Below are 20,138 nucleotides of genomic sequence, written 5' to 3' on the forward strand. Positions count from 1 at the left end.
ATTGAGGTAGCAGCATTGCATTACCACAGGCCAAACATTAATTTTTATTAACCCTGCAGAAAAAAGGGAACAGACTCATGAACACACGTAAAGACTACACACAAAATATACTTCTCATGAACTGACAGCCCACAGAGAATATCTGCAACTTCCTAGTAGAAGTTGTAAACAAGAACTACCCCTAAACAGCCCTAAGTGCTAATTTATGCTTCAGTGCTGCTGAATTTGAGGAAATTTCAACATTCACCTCCAAATAGCTTCCAAAGAAGTTACACCAAACTTCTTTTACAAAGTGGTATAGTTTTTCCCCAGCAGGAAGTCAAGAAACACAGTGGAGGAGGGGCAGCGCCTGAGGCGGTACCCCTCCCTAACTTTGATCTGATTATCACCTGGGTCAGCGTCAGCATGAACACAGAGACAAAGAGGAAAAAAATCAAAACCGCACTTCAAGTTAAAGTTTTTTGTTTGGCTCATGGGAAATTTGACGTAAAAATTCGCAGTAGCAAAAGGTGGAACCTGCAGACCCTACAGTCAAACTGCATTTCCTCATAACTGGACATCCTCTTTCTTCGGAACAAAAATAGAAGTGATGCTGCAAGCGTTTCGATTATTGTTAAAAGCTTCCGTCAACTCCTACACTCAGCTCGCCAGGTTTCATGCAAAAAGACTCAGTTCTTTCCAAACACACGAAATGATCAACGTAGCGATGGCAAACTTACATCCGCGCGCCATTGGAGTATAAACCGCCTGCTGCATGGAGAAATGTGTGAAAGACTGAATTCAAAGTTACAAATGCTTCCATCATCTGAGCATCAAAGTGTGTCCCTGCACTATAGAAGCTGTCACAGCCCTGAATCTCAAGGTAGCTGCTGTCTGTTCTTTTGTTCTTGCTGTGCAGAGGTTTCCCCACCTAACAGTGAAAGCACACCTGGCACCAGGAGAGAACAGGAAATGACAAGCAATCCAATATTTTTCATTTCACTCAGATTCTCTACTAGTCTTAGTGACTCACAGACATATTCATACACATTTTGTCATGTTAAAACCACAAACTTGAGTGAATTTTAATGGGATTTGATGTGGCAGCTCAAAGTAATGTACAATTTTGGACTTTGATTAGGCCATTCTAACAACATTCCAAACTATTCCAATAAACCCTGCATTATGATGCTTAATTTTGACCAACAAATAGTGTTTTGCATATCGGTCAAAGGGTTAACAAAGGGGTGGATGATATAGACTTAGAATTTTATCAAAATATTTTGTAGTACTACTGCGATAATGATAAAAATAATGATAAAAACTATGTATTACTTCTGTTTTAGATAAAAGCATGACAGAATTCATAGAACCCCAAACATAAATGCCAAAAGGAAATGTGATTTATATCACTAAACTTCATATAGAGCAGTCATTTAACCATATTTACTGATATTTATTGATGATCTCATGGACAAAACAGTGAATAGCAGAAATAAAATTTTTTATCTGTTTTTTAACAGTAAGTTGAGTTTATTAAAAACTCAGTTATATTAAAAAATTAAAAATGATATTAAAAAATATCATTATATTAATAACATTTTCATGATATATTCCTACCCCTACATTAAATTTGGACTTTTTCCCTACACCGCTTTAGAAAAACTTTTAAAAAGGACACCAAATAGCTTTCTTCTTGCCAAGTCTGCAGAAATGCCAGATTTTTGCATTGCGTTGCTAACAGTTGCCATGGCAACATATTCTCCCACCTGAGCTGTGGCTCTCTGTAGCTCCTCCAGAGCCACCACTGACCTCTTGGATGCTTCTCAAGAGAAATTTCACCCAGACGGAGGGAAAACTTTATTATTTTATTTAGGGATATCGGAGTAAGCGGGGCCTGAAAGCAAATGCGTGCCAAACCTTTCACAATAAGATTCATTTTTGGTTTTGTGGTGGTAACCTGACTAAATGTGAGACATATTAAAGGGTGTGAATACGTCTGTATTCAGCTTCATGCTATAAACATAAAGCTCCTGCAGCAACTAATGTTGATGCATGATGTGACGTCTGTTCTACAGTTGTAATAGTAAGTGATAACTGTAGTGCACTTGTGAGCTAAAATACAAGATTAAAAAATAGCCTAGATTTGCAGAAAGGGAAACCTCCAGGAATCCCCTGCAGTGCCCTGGGACTCCCAGGACACTGCAGAGCTCCACCTGAAGGAGGCTGCTTACCTCAAGAGGTTGGGGATAGGGATGGAGCCGGATCCTGACCCCAGTATTCCCTTTTTCCCACTCAACAATTTCTCCACCAAGGCGACATTCCCAGTGCGGGCGGCTTCCAGCAGCTCCTGCTCCTTCCCCATCCCGGACTCTCAAGTTTGCAACGACAGGGCGATTAATAAAACAAAGAAAATCCAACAAATCTTCCATAAAATCCCTCCACTCCTCAGCGTCTGCCGCGGGGAAGCATCTAAGGAAGGATTCCCTCTCGCTGCGTGGAAGTGGGTGTTATTGATGGTGCAGAGCACGGCTCCCCTGGTGCCCTGCAACCTCAGCTGATTCACATCCACAGCTGCGTGATGTACTCCCGGTGTTTGATCCTGAAACCTGAAACAAATCCCCCTTAGCACGCCCGAAATGAAGAGTAAAAGCCGGATCAAAAAAGAAAAAAAAGAATAAAAATTGAAACTCCCTCTTTGTCCTGTTTCCTGCGGAGCTTCTGCTGGGAACAGACTGGAGATGAAACTCCGTCTGCAGCCACAAAAAGCTCTCCCAGTCCGCTCACCTCCTCCCTGTCTCTCCGGCGAACCAACCGCAATGCTCCGGCGGTTATCAGGGTCGGCTCAGACTCAGCGGTCAAGTTCCACCAAACTAAATGACTGACTTCCGGTAGTGCCTTTCAAAATAAAACCTCAAATCTCCGTGGACGGCCTTCTGCGTATGTATTCTGTTAGATAACATATAAAAACCAGGTAGTGATGATGCCAATTTCTACAACCGTGTATTGGAGCCAATGTAGATAGAAAAAAAAAGGAGGAATACATTTCTGCCAAAAAGGTCAGAAACTTTAGATTAACCTCAGAAATTTTCTAGAAAAAAACCTGAAAATTTCTGAGCTCCAAAAGTAAAAAAGAAAAAAAAGGAAAAAAGTGCAAGACAAGGCTAAGAAATAAGAAATTTCTTTTAGAAAAAAAATGATAAATTCCAAATTTCTGAGCTCAGAAAATTTCCAATTGTTTTTTCTAGAAAATGTCTAAGATTGTTTTTTTGTTTGTTTCTTTTTTCTAGCAAATTCAGAACTACACTGCACAAACAATACTGCTTCAAAACAATTATGCCGTTGCATGAGAAATCAGAAATCTGTGGCAGTAGTTTTTCATAGGGGTAGCTATTCAACAAACCAAAGATGTTGAAATCCTAACTAGAAAATAGAAATACACATAAACTAAGCATATTTATGTTATAAATAAATAAAAACATGACTTAAAAATGATTAAATGCAACATATTTACCGATACTTTTTGTGTTATCATTGAACTCCGAAGCGCCACTGACTTTAACCGTTTTCCCTGTTTATTGATTATTAACTGCGATGCTTTTATTTTGGAAGTACCTGAGTACGTGTTCCGCTACAATTTCCCCTGGTTTGATTCAGAAGCTCCCTGTACCGTCTGGGTGGGGATAACGATGCTACAACATCAATGAATTGTACTTTGTGTGTCGTCGCTCTGTTTTAAAAAAAAAAAAAAAAAGTGACCCAAACGCCCTGCAGCTCTCACTCTTTCTTCTTCTGTGAGATTTAAAACTTATCCCATCGCTGCCGCGCATGCGCGCTTCATCATTCTCCGTGCTGGCATTGTTGTCTCTCTTTTTCTCAATCGGCGCGCCGCTGCAGCCGAAATATGGTTGGGAAACAGGTGATATCCCAAAAATATCCTCCTCCTCCCGTCAGCCAGCCGTGTCGGAGCAGGGTTAGTGTGAATAATGCAAAATGAAGGCAGGAGCAGGGATTTAATGCGCTTTGACAGCCATAATACGGACGGACACCTTCATCCCCCCCACTCTGACTCTGCCCCTTTTTTTGCAAGCAGGAACCTGCATGATGCATTCACGCTGCTGCTTCATTACAATAGAAAAGTAGCACATGAATATGAATTGTAAGGAGAAAAATATGAACGGTTTTCTTCTCTTTTTTTAACAAATAAAATGTGTTTTCAGCTCCGTTTTATCTCATGCTTTCTATGCGTAAAAGATGTTAAGCATCACGATTTTACTGTTAGCATCGTTACTCCTTTGTTTTCAGTTATTCCAGTCAGTGAAAGGTGAGGGTCAAGCTTAGACTCGCAGTATGAGATTCTATTGTATCAGTCAGAGCAATAAGAAAACAAAAGATTTTCATGTTTGTTTTTAAGGTTTGTGCAAAAGAAAGTCAATGAATGTGTGCTTCTATGGCTTTCACTCTGTCTTTAGTTCCCAATGTAGACTTAGAATCAATCTTTCTTGAACACATTCCAGTTCACCCACTCTCTTGTTGGATCGTTCAAGTGTTATTCACCAATTCCATTCCTTTTCTAAGGACCAAATCCATCTAATTAATGCAGATTATCCTTCAATAGATGATGGAAACATGGAAAAGACAAGACCATGGTAAAGTTAATCCTTTGGTTAAAAGGACAAGTTATGTTCAGCTGCTAGTACATACTGTATGTAGTACGTACGCCCAAATATAAGAAACTAAATCCTCCTAGACGTAGTAACTTTGCTTTCAAAAACGCTGTGTCAGAGCATGTCATGATGTTGTGATGAATATCTGAGTCACAACCAAAACCAGTAAAGGAAGTAATGGAGATGACCACAACCCTGCAGCATACACTTCAACATTTTCATTAAAATGGAAAAAGACAAGTACTTCTTACTTGTTCAGTAGATACAAAGAAACTTTAAATATCCCCCATTAATACCATGACAGTATAATATAAGAGATAATCTGTGAAGAAAAAACAAATTCCTATGCGCCAATTCCTAGCACCAATTACAGAAATACAGTGAATCTCTAAAGAGAACTTTTATTCAGTCCTTTAAACATTTAAACTATCAAATGTTAAATAAATGTAAAATCATCTCCTAAATAAGATATGAAAAATCAGAAGAATAATGGAAAAGAAGCTGCGAAGACACAACCTGTCTCCTCTCTATGCTCAGTGTTTTTCTCACAATCCAGCTAGTCCAGACACGCCCTGTACTCCCTCCTCTGTCTTTAACACATTACTCAAACATGCATACATCCTTTCCTGTGATGCCTTGGCTATCATCTCAGTAGCTTTAGGCTGCAGCATCTAAACACGTTTCCAGCTGAAAATAACCCGGCTTTCCATTTGCAGATGTGTGAACAGCTATTAAACATCGTTCCATGATGCACTGCTCCGCTGCAGCTGCGAAATGTCATGACCATTTAAGTCCAAACAGCCTGTGCAGCAGATCACTGGCTGCTCTTACATGCGGAGTTTACCTCCTTTTATTGCATTGCTGCACATAAATTCAGAAATGCTCCATCATAAAACGAAGGTGAGCCACAGGTCAAACACCTGCTGTAAAAATCCTCTAAGGGGTTTTAAATCTGAAGAAAATGGAATGAATTATACTGTGGAGCTTCCAAACAGTATAATTCAGACCAAAATCCTCCTGAAGGATCAAACTAAGCAACCTCCTGCTGGGAGAAATTGATTGGAGTCGTATTTCAGTACAGGATTAGTTTCAAATATTGTCAAAGCAAGTGCGAAGGAGTTATGGATCAGTATGAAACATCTTGTACAAAAACATTGGGGTGCAACATTAGATAGAAAGACAAACTTGGTTCTACATTCAAAATAATTCTTCTGTAAAGCTATCAAAAACAAAATATTAAAACTACCAAAATTCTAAATTATCAATAAGTCCCAAAGAATGAAAGGGAAAAGATTTCTGATGGCAAAAATCCATAACTGAATCACAATCTGACTATGAAATCATTATAAAGCAGTGACGTCACGTTCATACAAATCCAAAACCCAGTGTAGAAGCTTACATTTCAGTTTGACCTCAGCTGCTTTTAGTTGTGCTTTAATAAAATACAATTCAACAATAAATAACTAAAGGTCACAGTTGATTTCTTAAAAAAATTAAATGTTTACGTTAGCCGTCTTTCCTCTTTTCAGGTAAAAATTGTACATCGTGTAGGAGCTTACCTTCATTTTCATTCGACGTCCAGACTCTTATCCTTCCCCACGAATATCTTTGTCATTCTCTTGTAAAAAGTGTCATCGTTTCTGTCCCATTTTTCTTTCGTTTTTAAAAATATGGCAGTAAAAAAATAGAAAGGGCTTGAACGTCTCTATTTTTACGAATGTTTTCAGTCTTTTCAATGCGTAGAAGAAGAGCACCTGTTGCCTATTGTGCCTATGGGGCTCAGCACTGCCCCTATCTGTGAGGCACAGTACTTTCAACCTCCGCATTTTCACTGCGCATTTATGGCCGGTCAAAAATACTAAATATGTCACACATTGACTCATATTCATTAAATTTATTAGACAAAGGAATGTCCGCATATGTAGAACTTGTGTAATTAAACAACCCTACGTTCACACTGCAGCTTGAAGTGACCCAAATCCGATTTCTTCGCAGTCATCCGACCTGAATGTCATTGATACTCGACAAACGTCACTTCTCTGCGTCCTGATACGCGCAAGCGGGAAGAAAAACAACAACCATGGCAGACCTTAATGAAGATTAAGGCGTTAATGTGCTGGCTCCGGTCGGACATCGACTTCAGAATCGGAAGACACCCGCCACCGTTAGCATCCACGTTTACTTCCGCAAACAATGAGCACGCCCTCTACTGCGCATGCGATCACTTTTAGGTCGTTTGAAGTTCACATTGGAGATCACATACTTGGAAGTGTGAACGACCCCACAAAAAAAAAAATCATACTTCACACAAAAACAAACGGATGTGGGCCACTTCAGGATGCAGTGTGAACGTATTTATATCTCTTTATATATTGGAGATATAAAGAGAACTACAATAAGCACACTCCAACTGCTTGGTTCATCCACTTTGTGTAACACAGCGCCCCTAGAGGTGAGGCACAACACTGCACTGTTTTTATGAATTTCAACAATGAGTAAATTCGGTGATTGATTGCAAAAATATTACCAATATTTAAAAAAAAAAAAGTTTATAGAAAATTCAAGTAGACAAATTGATTTCCTCTCATTGTCGTTAGCATCTATTTTACTTCGCATGTTCTCATTTTACCTGTAAGGATTACAGGTAAATCCCCTGACCACACATCACTGAAATAAAGTGCTTATTTTCTAATTTTGTGTTGCAGCTATCTGTGGTCAAGTGCTAGATTATGACTATATTAGAACAATAGTTTCACATTCAAGTCGCTGCTGCCACTGTTGAGCTGCATTATCTTTCACCTATCAGGAGGGGAATGTAGCCTCAAGCTGTTTTAAAATGGGCATTGTTGTGCATAAAATTAATAACAGCAAGCTATAAGCTTTGACAACAATCTGGCGGCCAAGATGGGTTTTCCAACTAATTGTTCCAAGGAGGAATTGCTGCATCAGGCAGCAGAAATCAATGAAACTGGCCAAGGTGGAGATAAAAGAAAGAGTTAAGCGGCATGTTATTGTAAAGCACATTATGCTGTTTAGGCAGGAAGTCTGATGCAAGACAAATTGCATCAGCTATCCTTAAAAAAAAGTATTTTTTTAAAAAAAGATAACTTAGTAATGTAAGCAGTTGGCAACAAATTTACAACATGCAGTGGAGAAAATTTGTTTTTACACCACCAAATTTTCAAGTCTGTCATTTGTATCGCAGGTACACATCAATAAAAAAGATGTTAAAAACTTATTTTACCCACTGTACCTAATAAAAGTTGAACCTATGTGTAAAAAAAAAAAAAAAGTTAGATCATAGAGTAAATTAACAAAATGCAAGTAAATTCAAACCAGAAACTTAATAAAAAGCTGAAACTTTCAAACTGGATCCTTTATTTTTTATCAGTATTTCAGCAGCTTTGACAGAAAAAAATACTTTTTTTGCTTACTTCCTCCTAGTAAGTAGGGGAGAAAACGATTGCAGCAAAAATATTGATTCAGTTTTTAAATTTATTTTCTTTTGGAGGAACAAGAACTTTAAATTGATTTTTTTAGAGAGTAGATGTTTTGCACATGTTTACTAAATTTATCACAGCTAAATATTAGGGATAAACCTACCTTCACTTTCCTGCTGTTAGAAAAATAAGTTGATTTTAGTTATGAACATGTAATTTATCACACAGGGATGACTAAAGCAGCAAATATTGTCATTGCTTGTCCATGAAAGTCATTCAAATACGTGGATTTTTTTTCCTCTTCGTTTTTACACAAAGAAACACACATGTAGTTGGGCAGCTTCAAAGTGGCCCATTTTTTTCACGCTTTGCTCCAATTGTTCTCCCACAGCTGTATTTACAGTGCCTCAATTTTAAAAAGTGCAGCATTGAATATTTACAGATATAAAAATAGGACAAACGTGGAGGCAACAGCTGATTCGGAGGCATTTGAAAAAGCTGTAAAGTGAACCGATGTTTGTCCTCCGCACGTCACAAAATGCTTGTTCTGTCTGAGACTCACACACACACAAAAAAAAATCACATTCAACTGCAAACACTACAAAACCCTTCAAGGTTCTGTAGAAAATACATGTTCACATTCTTGTACAATTAGAGTCTGAATTTGAACGCACTGAAAACTCAGCGCAGTGCAAAGTAAGTCGTCTTTTTACCTTCTTTTTTTGATATTCCTCTAAAGATGCGACATTCAGTTTTCTTTCAGATCTCCAGGTTTCTGTGGTGGTTTTAATAACAGAAGTAGTAAAGGATGAGTTACTGTAGGCACCAAAAACATGATAGATTTCTACCATCTTTTTCACAAGCTTTAAAACAGAATATCTTCTTCTTCTTTTTGCATTTGTTCGACGAAACAGAACAAAACATTTCTTAGTCTTCAAAAGTCACAAGTTGTGGTATCTCCCTCGACAAAGTGTGCAGTTAAAGTAAAAAATAAAATAAAAAGTCCTCTTTTTTTGTAGTCAGAGTTGGAGCTCGTCACTGACGAGGCAGTTCTAGCTGGTGTTCATCTTTAGGCTCTTCATGCGGTGAAGCAGCGAGTCTTTCTCCATCTGAGCCTCGGCCAGCGCCATCTTGGCTCTGGACAGCTCCACCTTCAGGCATTCGTTCTCCTCCAGCAGCATCTGGAAGCACAGCAGAGACATGATCCCAGTGTAAAAAAAGCCAAAAAAGAAGGGATGATCCTCTAAATTTTGTGGCAAAATCCAGAAAAGTTCAAAGTATTAACATCTTGCAAATCAAACACTAAAAAATGTGGTCTTATAAGATCAAAATTGAACATCTAGGCGTAGATGCAGATGAAAGACTGACCATTATTCTGAACATACAATACCTAAGAACAAACATGGTGGTGGCAGCATTATGATATGGGCTTTCCTTCAGCAGAAGCAAGGAAGCTAGTCAGAGTGGTTGGCAGGAATATGGGGAAAAAAGTATAAATCCTGGATATTTTAAACCTTTAACTAATCTTAAACATCCAGCAAGAGGTAAAACAAGAAATCTTTCAAATGAAAGCATGCGTTAGAGTGGTCTAGTCAAAGTCCAGATGCAAATAGAAGTGTCAAATTGTGGCAAGACTTGAAAACTGCTGTCTACAAATTGAAGTCAGGCTTATTTGCTTAGCACATTTAAGCAACAAGGCAGTTCAAAGTACTTTACATCATAAAAACACAATATGGAAACCAATTATAAAACAAGCAATAAACATTAAACTTTGTCAAATGATGTCATGAAAATCATCACGTAAATATACGTCAAATATGTTGGACAACGTTCCATTTATTGTGGTTCAAAAGCAACTCTAAATAGGTACGTTTTCAGGCTTGATTTCAGCAGTTTTCTGGAAGTTTGTTCCAGATTTGTGGAGCATAGAAGCTGAATGCTGCTTCTCCATGTTTGGTTCTGGTTCTAATTCCAATAAAACACATTAAAGTTTGAAGTTGTAATGTCACCAAATGTACAAATTTAACCTTCAAACTGCAGATTATTTCATCGTTAGAGTCTGACCTTTTCCCTGTCGGTCGGTCTGGGGCTGCTGGGAGGCGTTTGAGTCTGTGTCGCCTTCGCTGTCCTGCAGACGCCACTCACCGCCTCAGGAAGTGGACTGAGCGTGCTGTCCGTCTGCGCTTTCTTGGGTTTGGCGTCTGCGGCGCCGTCCACTGCGACGAGAACGAAGGACAAGAGAGTTTGTAATTAATTACAGCTGAGTGAGTTGGGAGATTTGATGTAGATGCTGCGTTTACCTCCGACAGAGAAAGAGCCGTCGTCATTTCTGCGTACGACGAGGCTGTCCACGTGTAGCGTGTTTGTTTCTGCGTCGGGATTGTCAGCGGAGTCGTCTCCCTGCTGTAGACAGGAAATTACATCAAAATTTACTTTTTATGACATAACCAGAGGTGAATAAAGTACTCAAAACTTTTCAAGTAAAAGTAAAAAGTAGCCATCCAAGAAGTTGCTCAAATAAGAGTAAAAAAACTTTTGGTAAAATGTTGACTCAAGTACAGAGTAACAGATTAAATTATCAATCATTTAATATTTAATAATTACATCATCAGATGGACCAAAATATAAAGTTAAGTGGAATTGTTTTTTATTTTAAGGACAAAAATGACAAGAATTCACATAAGTAACAAAAAATAACAAAATCGGGCAAAAGAGACTTTTATTTCAATAAGAAACCTTATAAATCTTTAACAAAAACTGCAGGCGTGTGTCTGTGTCTGGTGAATTTTTGGTTAAAACATGTTTGTTTTTCATTCAGTGGGTAGAAAACCCAGAAATGTTTCTCTATTAAGACTAGAATTTTAATGTGCTTCATATTAAAACTACTCAAGTAAAAGTAAAAAGTATCCGTCCAAGAAGTTACTTAAATAAGAGTAAAAAAACTATTTGATAATTTGATCAGTTACTCTGTACTTGAGTAAACATTTTACCAATCATTTAATATTTAAAAATTACATCATCAGATGGACCAAAATGTAAAGTTAAGTGGAAATCTTGGTATTTTAAGGACAAAAATGTCAAGAATTCATATTAGTAACAAAATCAGACAAAAGAAAATGTTTCCAAATCAGTTTCTTTCAATAAAAAACTTATAAAACTTCAACAAAAACTGCAGGTGTGTGTTTGAAATTTTGGTTTTTTTTATTCTCCTAAAGTAAATTGTTTTTCAAAAAGTCACTCAAGTAAATGTAACGCTGATCATAACCTTCAAATGTAAACTACAGGGTTTCCTCGCCTCTAAGTTGATGTGTGTGTCCCTGATTCTGATCTCCATGGGCATCACGTCGGTGGAGCGGTCGCCCTCCAGGAAAAGCGCCAGGTTGCGCAGCGACGCCATCATGAATCTGGCCTGGTATCCATGGAGATGCAGCTGCAGGAAGCCGTTGCGCTCCGCCAGCGGGGAGTGAGTGGCGGCGCTCGGCCCGCTCTCCAGGCGAGCCCGGACCTCCGGATTGTAAAGACCCCGGCTGGAGCCAGAGCGGGTCTCCCCACCCGCTGTGGAGGAAAACACAGCGGCTCACGCTCAGAATCGGAGCCGTTTCCGATTTTACCTCTGACCTCAAAATACTCCAGAGCGTAAAATGTAACTTTTGTAACTTTATTCTACTCTGCATCAGTTTCACTTTACTGACCCAGAAACAAAAATACATTTTAATCTCAAACGTTTTTTGTTTTTTTTTAATTCAGAGCTTAGATTACAAAAAATACATTTTAAAAAAATCAATAAATATCTAATTCTTTAATAGGTTGAATTAAAAAAAGCACTTTTTTAAATTCTACCTATTACATTTAATAGTTTAAATGAATTAACTATTAGATTTCATACACTAAATAAAAAAATACTTATTTTTATTTTACATATTAAATTTAATGGGTTACATTTAAAAACAATTACCTATTCAATTTAATAGGTTAAATTTAATTAATTTTTTTATTTAAGCTATTAATTTAACATATAATATCTTTAATAGGTTACATTAAAAAATGTAACCTATTAAAGATATTATAACGGATAATTACCAGTTGTTCAAATATTTTAATTACTGAATAATATATATATATAAGAATGTACTTCTTTATATTATATAGAAGCATTATTACATTTTTTGTAATTTTCACATTAAAACAGAACATGGTTTTAATATTTTACTTTATTTTAAGTCCATGTGTGACACGTGCTTCTGAAAAATAAATACAAATAAAATGTAACAGAATTTTGGAAAATATTTTATTGATCCCAAAGGGGAAAGTGCTCATTTGTTGACAATTTATACTCTCATCTAAAGTGTTAAATATTAGCAAATATAAATATAAAATGTAAAACGTGTAAAATTAATTATAAAAACATGACCTAAATATAAAATAAAATAAATATGTTGATGGTTCTGTAAGTTGAATACAATTTTATTTTCTTTAGAGGTGAACAGTTAGTGAAATTTAAATAACTATTATTTATTTAGTTATTTTCTGTATTGTAACACTGTGTGGGATGTGTTGAGATGGTAAGAGCAGTCAATATCTTGCCTGCTCTACATCTCTTTAATCTTTGCTAACGTTTTGTTATTTCGTCAAATAGCCTTATGAACTTAATGTTTCAACACATTTAAGATGGTTTCTTCCAGGTAAATAGTTTCAAAAGCAGCCGCTGAAGTGATGTGTGGAGTATTTTGATGTCGGGTTTAAAAGCAGCTTTAAGTGAGACGTGAAGCGACTGTAAAGGAGGAAGCAGCAGATCATGAAGAGGAGTTGGAGACAAAAGACAGAGATTCCCTTAGAAGGAAGAAAGAACTGAAAGAGGCTTTTTACCGTCCCACAGGCTCCAGCTGACAGTCATGTTTAATTATGTTTCCTGACTTTAGCTGTTCAAATAAACTTCCTGCTTTAACTATTCATGTATGAACAATCTAAATCCTGAAAAGGATGAGAAAATGATGTGATAAAAGCTGAAGTTGAGACATAATTTTACTTGAAACATCACAAGTCACAAAACGTCATTCAGCAAGTCATGGAAATGAACATATTGATTCCACTTATAAAGCTCTGAAAGAACGTATAGAGGGTTAAAATGGAGAGGAAACACAGAGATCTGCACAAATACGCAGAGCTGTCAGCTTTTTCTACATGAAGTGACATTTTCTCTGTTCTGAGAAGCTACAGTTGGAGAAAAATAAAAAAAAGGTGGAAAATGCAAAACGAGAAAAAGCCAGAAGCTATTCAGAAGGACTGAATGAGTGAGATAAGACAGAGAGGAGAGGGAAAAGATGGCCTGGAGAAGAAAAGGAAAGGTGGAGATGGAGGGCTGAGCGACAGGATTAGGAGGAAGATGGAGTGGGAGTTTGAGGGAGAGTAAAATTGGAGGGAAAGAGAGGGAGGATGGGCGATAGAAATAGGTGGCAGGGGGGTAAACCTGGCGTCTCTCTCATTGCCTGAATCACTGGACTGAAACTGCAAAGTCTGCTGCAGTGGAGAGAGAGGAAGAGGAGGATGGAGATAATTAGACGGAGAAGAGAACGGGAGGATTAGGGGTTAAATCTGTCCGCGCAAAAACCAGAAGTTAATTTAAATCTGCCGTGTTTAAAGTCTGGGGGGCCTAATGTTGCAAATAATGGGACCACTCAGTCCATTACAGACAAATCTAGCCTTCATTAAGTGCCACTCACACACACACTCAAGTGTTCCCCGTTTGCTGCTGGAAAACGAGCAAACACACACGCTTCATGTGTGTAAACATGTTAAGCACAGGCACAGATGCGCGGAGCCAAGCATGCATGTTAGGATTAACATGGTGAATTAACACCCAGCGGTTACCTCGGCTGCTCTGAGCAGGTATTGGTACTGAACACACCATACCTGTGGGGAGGTTACGGGAGGTAAATAAAGACAAAAGCAGGGATGGGTGTGTTAGAGTGGAAAACCTAATTTGTCATCTAGTTTTTAAGCATTTCTGATTATATTCCTAATCTCACCTGACTAGGTTGCTCACAATCAAATTTAATCCAATAATATCATTACATTCTAACCCAGTTCATTTTATTACAGTATAAATATTAATTGCAGTCTTTGATTGGTCGGGCTTTTTGGATAAATACAGCTGAGTATCATCAGCGTAACAATAGATATTTTCCTAAACTGTCTAATAATTTTAATACTTTATACACATTTATGTAATGCGATGTTAGTTAATATCATAGTTTATTCAATAAAATCTAAACCAGTGATAAGCCATGTTATGTACATCTTTAAAAACACTAATTTTATGCAAAGTTTGAACATTTTACTCTTATTTTCTCTTCGTTTGGGTGGGTGTGGTGACTTATTTATTTATTTATTTTTTAATCGTAATAGTTTCAGTAAAAATCTGAAGATTCTCCGTTTTCTGATCTCTGTCTATTCTGGGCATTCGAGTAAAAAAAAAAAAACAACATATACAGTACATACTCAATACTTATTTCTTCTAAAATAACATAAAGACAAATACAATTCATTGTTGGTTTCTGTTTTGGCATCTTTGGTATCTGACCTGACGTTGATTAGTTCCGAGTTTAAAATATAATCTCTAATCTCAATTTGTGAAAATTCAGAAAACGTGAAAATAAAATTATCAACTTGGCTTTTCTGAACCTTAAAGCTGATATAAAGCGAATGAATTTTGAATACGTTTGGACATATTCCCAGGTTCTGTGCTTCTAACTCAAACTAAAATTATAGTGCCTAAAATATCAAAATAATGTAAATATTTTAAATATAATCTGCTTTCTAAGAAACTTTGTTTTTTTTTTCAAACACTGTTTTTCTTAGTCTAGATGATGATAAAAGCTAATTTAAAACCGTTATAGTACAGGAACTCCTTTTATTCTTCTAAGAAAAGCATTTTAACCTTTCCAGTAACATCCTGCAGCTTCCTGCTCTTGGATAAAAGCTACTCATTTCTCTTTCCGTCTCACAATTGTCTCATAATTATTCTGAAGTTAAAAAAAAAAAAAAAACACCAACAGGAGCTCTAAATGTATGTTCAACAACCTCTCCCACATGCCAATTTTAGCTATAATTTAAAGAAGTCCCACATGAAACAAGACAAAATAATATTACAGATAAAATATGTAAAAGCTGTGAAATGTGGGTGCAACGTGGAAAACATGCAGAATCCGTAATAAATCGTATCGATGGTTGTTACTTACCAAGGCTGCGGTTGCTTAGGTACTCTCTGAGGCCAATGTTGCCCAGCTGGTTAGGAGTGACCCGACCGACCTCAAGGGTCACGGCTGAGCTCTCGCCCACCGCCTCCATGCCCACACACAACGTCTGGACCTTCAGCACCAGCACAGACACCTGGAGGAGGACAGTCAGCATCATCATCTCCTGGTGTTTTGACTTCTTCTGTGTCAAAGACTTCCTGGATCTCTCACCGTATCTTTGGCTGGCTCGTCGATGCTCTGGGAGGCGGCGCTGACGCTGTCGGGGGACGCGGCCCCGTCCTTCTCCTGGACAGTCACTGCCTCGGCGGCGCTCTCCGGGACGCTCTGCTCGCTGATGGCGTCCTTGAAGCCGGAGATGGACACATCGTCTGTGACAAAAATACAATAAGAGGAAGAAAAATAAGACTTTTATGGTTTCCTATCAAGCTGCTCAACAGAAAATAAGCACAACGCTGCCCCCTGCTGTTAGTGACAAGCATCTTGTAGGTACATCTGTATTGTTTCTCCTGATTTGTGCAAAAGATGAGATGCAAAATGTACAAGACGTTTATTAAAGTTAGCTACGGACGCTAACTTGGAAAATGGAACATTTCTTCACAATACAACTCAGCCTGTCGCAATAATCAATCAATTATTAGCATAATCAATTGAAATGAGCTACATTCTGATAATATTTTGTTTACAGAGACATTATAGTTCATTTTATTAATCCTTGTGTTTTTGTTTCCGTTTTATTTATTATTTTTATAATTAAAATATCTTCCAGATTCAGTGTTAAGTTTAATTTACAACATTAAATGTTTATTGGACTTTGGGTGGACGAACTTAGCAATTAGCAATATATTACTTGAAAATGGTCTCACAACAACGATATTAATGTTTATTGTAATAACTACTGGAACAATTTATCATCTAGCAAAATTTATTATAAAATTTTGCTAAATGATAAATTGTTCATAATTGTGCATAATTTATTAAATAAATTTAATAAAATTTGCTAGAACACAACCATAAAAAGTATGCATAACTTTTGTACATTAAATCCAAATTAATTAATTAAGGTTGGTGGTTCTAACGTGACAAAATGTGAAAAATTTCAACAGGATTAAAAAGTTTTAAAGTAGAGTCGAAACTACATATTTTCATATACATTTTGAAAAGTCAGAAGCCAACAGTCACACCAAACCTGTTTTCCTGTTTTAGGTCAGTTAGTTTTACCAAACTATTTTCTAATTGCTAAATCATATGTTTCACAACGCTATAATTTCCTCTGTTCACTGTAAAAGTGGCTTATAACGCATTACATCTGTCCTCCAAATGCAACAACTGAGAATATAGCCAAATATTTACAATTTAATTTAATAAAACAAGAAATTAAGGTCTTTATAAACTGTAATATTACATTGATATCTTTATATGGGCCTCAATAATTTGGTTTTTATTTAGAGAGAGATAATTTTGGTAACACTAAGTAACCTAAAACAGTGTTGTTGTTTTTTTTCCATCATTAAGGTTAAAAAAGGAAGAAAAAGTATATCTGTGTTTTTATACAAAGGATGTAACTGAGTCCACCTCTCTCCGTTAAGCTGTAAGTGTCTCCGTCTTCCATCAAGTAGCTGTCTATGGAGATGTTGTCCAGAGATTGAAGGGACGGGCTCTTCTTCATGTTCTTATAGGACACAGAGAAACTGGACTGGGAGCGATCGCGCATCAAACGACCGCTACAAAAATAAAACACACATACGTAAGAAGAAGTGATGCACGAAGCAGAAGAAAATGAATACCGATTCCTAACACGACTTCATCTAGATCAAATTAGACATCTATTAACAAAAGCAGGTACAATTTTATTAGGTCTAAAATACATTTTATAATGCTGACAAATGAGATTTGAAGCTACTGTGCTCCCAGAGCTCAGTGAGGCAGCCGTGAATTAAATATGCATCATCTCCTCTGTGTGGGGTTGTTTAAGGTCATGTCTACTCTCTTAATGGCTACAAATGATTGGAAATAAAACCAGAACTAAATCAGAGAACACAAGGCTAAAACGGACAAAGACGACACAAAGCTTCTTGTTTTAACATCAAAACAGTAAAAAAGGTTGTTATAAAAGAAAATGATCAGAGAGACAATAAAAACAGGGTGTCGTGCACACATGCAAATGCCCACTGGGGGATCCACAAACATTTGCACAGATTTTATTCACCAGACCGTTACGAGAACAAGGACACGATCATACACGGGCACGTACGCACACGCAGACACACACGCCGACACACACACACACAAACAGTTGATGCTGACTTCACAGCGGCGGCGTGTCATGTTCGAGTTCCTTCCTGTTTTCACACCGCCTTTTTAGTCCCTGCTGCAGAACATCTTCTGTCCATCAACTTACACATTCTCCATACATTACAATTCCTTTAAGATCTGCAGGAATACATTGGGTTTTATTTAATTACAGAGTTTAAGAATGAAATACCAGAGTTGACTAGCTGTAAATTAATCATATATTCAGTTTGATTCAACTGCAAAATACAACAAACGTCAAACCAGATTTGCAAAAGTATGAAGTACGGGATTTACTGGATCTCATTTATCAAATATGTGCAGCAGAATATGATTTTAATGCAAATGTTAGGATTTATAGATCAGAACATGAGCATGTGATCTAATTAAGGATATTTCCTAATTTATTTACATTGAATTTTAGTTAGAAAACTGCATTAATGTCCCACAGGCTTGTAGGACCTGGATCCAATGAACCAAAGCCACACTAGCTGCATTTCCATTACAAATGTACGAAAAACTTTCACAATTTCAGTGTGTCGATTAAAATCACACATGAATAAGTTTGTTCACATAAGTTATTTAGAAAATGTCAGCCATTTTCCTCCTACCACTTCCTGTTGTCTTCTTTGTTGATTCCACCAGAAGTAACATATTTGCTAATCATGTGACTCGAGTGATGCGAAGTGTTTATATTGCAAAAAATATTCATTTTGATATAGTTGAAAAACCACCTCATCCTACTGCAAAAGATTTTTAATTTAAAAAAAATATGAGTTTTTTTTCAAAACTGTTATGTTTCCATTAAGCAAATTTATTTTTGTAATTCCAATTTGGGCAATTTTAGGGTCAGTGGAGACGCATCTACTGGTGTGTCCAGATGGAGGCGTTTTAAAACAGACGAGTAAAAGCAGTAAGTGTTTTATGACCAAGAAAACATATTTTTCTTAAAGACTCAATGGCACATCATATAGTCCAGCCATTTACACTGAAAAAACAAAGAATTTTACCAAGTAAATTTAGTCTTGTTTCTAGTGTAAACATCTTATACACTTGAAATAAGACAAAACAAACTTAAAAGTAACTTTTCACCAAGACGTAAGAGCTTGCTTCAAGTAAATAATTCCTTAATATTGACAAAAAAATATAAATTTCACATTTAACTACTACTTTTTCACCAATATTAAGAAATAATTTACTTAAAGGAAGCTCCTGTATCTTGCTTGAAAAGTTACATGTAAGTCAGTTTTGTCTTATTTCAAGTGAACTAAGATATTTGGACTAGAAACTAGACCAGAAATACTCAGTAACATTGTTTACTTGATAGATGGGTATGAAAAGTGAAAAACCAGACCAAACTCAAGAAATTTAAGATCTGTGAGCACTGATGTGGAGATAAAAATAATAAAACGCTTTATATACTACACACACTCACACACGTCACGCTGCAGGTGTGAAGTCAACTCTTTACCATATCTAGTCACAGATCCAGAGCCTTACATGTTAGACATGGAATAAAGGGAGGTGGATCTGCTGGAGTTTGAGGAGCTGAGGAGATCAGAAACCACAGACAAACTTCCTTTCCTTGGTAGAGAGAAAACACACACACACCTCACATCGGTCAAAGTGAAAGGCAAGAGGCAGAAAAGAGAGTTAATGAGCTCCGAAATGATGGACAATGAATGAGGTTGAAACATGAAATGACTGACATTGGAAGTTTAGACACCAAGCTCTTGTGTTCAGGAAGAGATTGGATCAGTGACAGAAAGACATGAAGGTTATTGATAGAACGGTTCTCAGAAACACCGCAAGAGAGAAGAAAGTCATATTTTATGAGGACAGAAATAAATCTGCTTGTTGTATTTAGTTTCCCCTCATTACTCAGTGTGTAAAAGGCTGCTGTTAAGATTAAGACGACAACTACAGACACAGATATTTCTTAAAATTTGCTGAAAGAAATAATTCTGTTGATAAATGCAACCCATTATTTTGCAGTGGTCATAATCTGTCATATTTTATAAGACTTAAACATGGATCAGAACCGAAATATTTAAAAAGCAGGTTGCATTCACTCCTGAAGAGACTCAATTGTTGGATATTAAACAAAACAGTGGAAAAGAAAATATTCTGTAAAGAGTCATAATTCCTAATCCTGATCCTGAATTGATTGAATTCAGAATCAATCAACTCTGAATTCGATCAGATTGAAAATGCTCAAAAATAAATATTAAGATGCGTTTAAGTTGTACGTCTTTCCCTATTTGTGAGTATTCTGCATATCGCTTTACGCCACCGAAGAAAGCCGTCCTGCCTATATGCATTTTGAATAATTCTTTGACTTTATTTTATTTTAGAAATATATAAATTGAGGGAATTTGGTACTGTATGAACACTTACAGAATTGTTTTAAACAGAATCTCTAGACTGTTTGAATAGTTTCTGAATTAAAAATAAATTCTGAATCAAATCGTGGCCCTAAATATCTAAATAAATCGCTGAAAGACTCA

At 36.8% G+C, this 20,138-nt stretch overlaps 2 protein-coding genes across 8 annotated transcripts in view; both read right to left on the reverse strand.

Moving 5' to 3' along the window:
* The window catches only part of anks1b (ankyrin repeat and sterile alpha motif domain containing 1B), a 184,485-nt gene extending 181,692 nt beyond the window's left edge, over positions 1-2,793 (reverse strand). For 2 of the 4 annotated variants that reach the window (XM_028043366.1, XM_028043365.1), the window contains exon 1: positions 2,214-2,793. In XM_028043366.1, coding sequence (XP_027899167.1) covers positions 2,214-2,344 — 131 coding nt within the window. In that variant the 5' untranslated portion in view covers positions 2,345-2,793. The remainder of the gene's footprint in view (positions 1-2,213) is intronic. The other 2 variants (XM_028043368.1, XM_028043367.1) reach the window with 2 other exon arrangements.
* Positions 2,794-7,993: 5,200 nt separating this feature from the next.
* Positions 7,994-20,138, reverse strand: part of bltp3b (bridge-like lipid transfer protein family member 3B) — a 42,122-nt gene continuing 29,977 nt past the window's right edge. The window contains exons 16-24 of one of the 4 annotated variants that reach the window (XM_028044338.1): positions 19,132-19,215; positions 16,915-17,063; positions 15,553-15,710; positions 15,325-15,475; positions 13,955-13,996; positions 11,352-11,641; positions 10,387-10,489; positions 10,151-10,302; positions 7,994-9,267 (exon numbers count right to left, since the gene is read on the reverse strand). In XM_028044338.1, coding sequence (XP_027900139.1) covers positions 9,139-9,267; positions 10,151-10,302; positions 10,387-10,489; positions 11,352-11,641; positions 13,955-13,996; positions 15,325-15,475; positions 15,553-15,710; positions 16,915-17,063; positions 19,132-19,215 — 1,258 coding nt within the window. In that variant the 3' untranslated portion in view covers positions 7,994-9,138. The remainder of the gene's footprint in view (positions 9,268-10,150; positions 10,303-10,386; positions 10,490-11,351; positions 11,642-13,954; positions 13,997-15,324; positions 15,476-15,552; positions 15,711-16,914; positions 17,064-19,131; positions 19,216-20,138) is intronic. The other 3 variants (XM_028044340.1, XM_028044342.1, XM_028044341.1) reach the window with 3 other exon arrangements.

This window comes from Xiphophorus couchianus, chromosome 17, assembly GCF_001444195.1.
Source record: "Xiphophorus couchianus chromosome 17, X_couchianus-1.0, whole genome shotgun sequence".
NCBI lineage: Eukaryota > Metazoa > Chordata > Actinopteri > Cyprinodontiformes > Poeciliidae > Xiphophorus > Xiphophorus couchianus.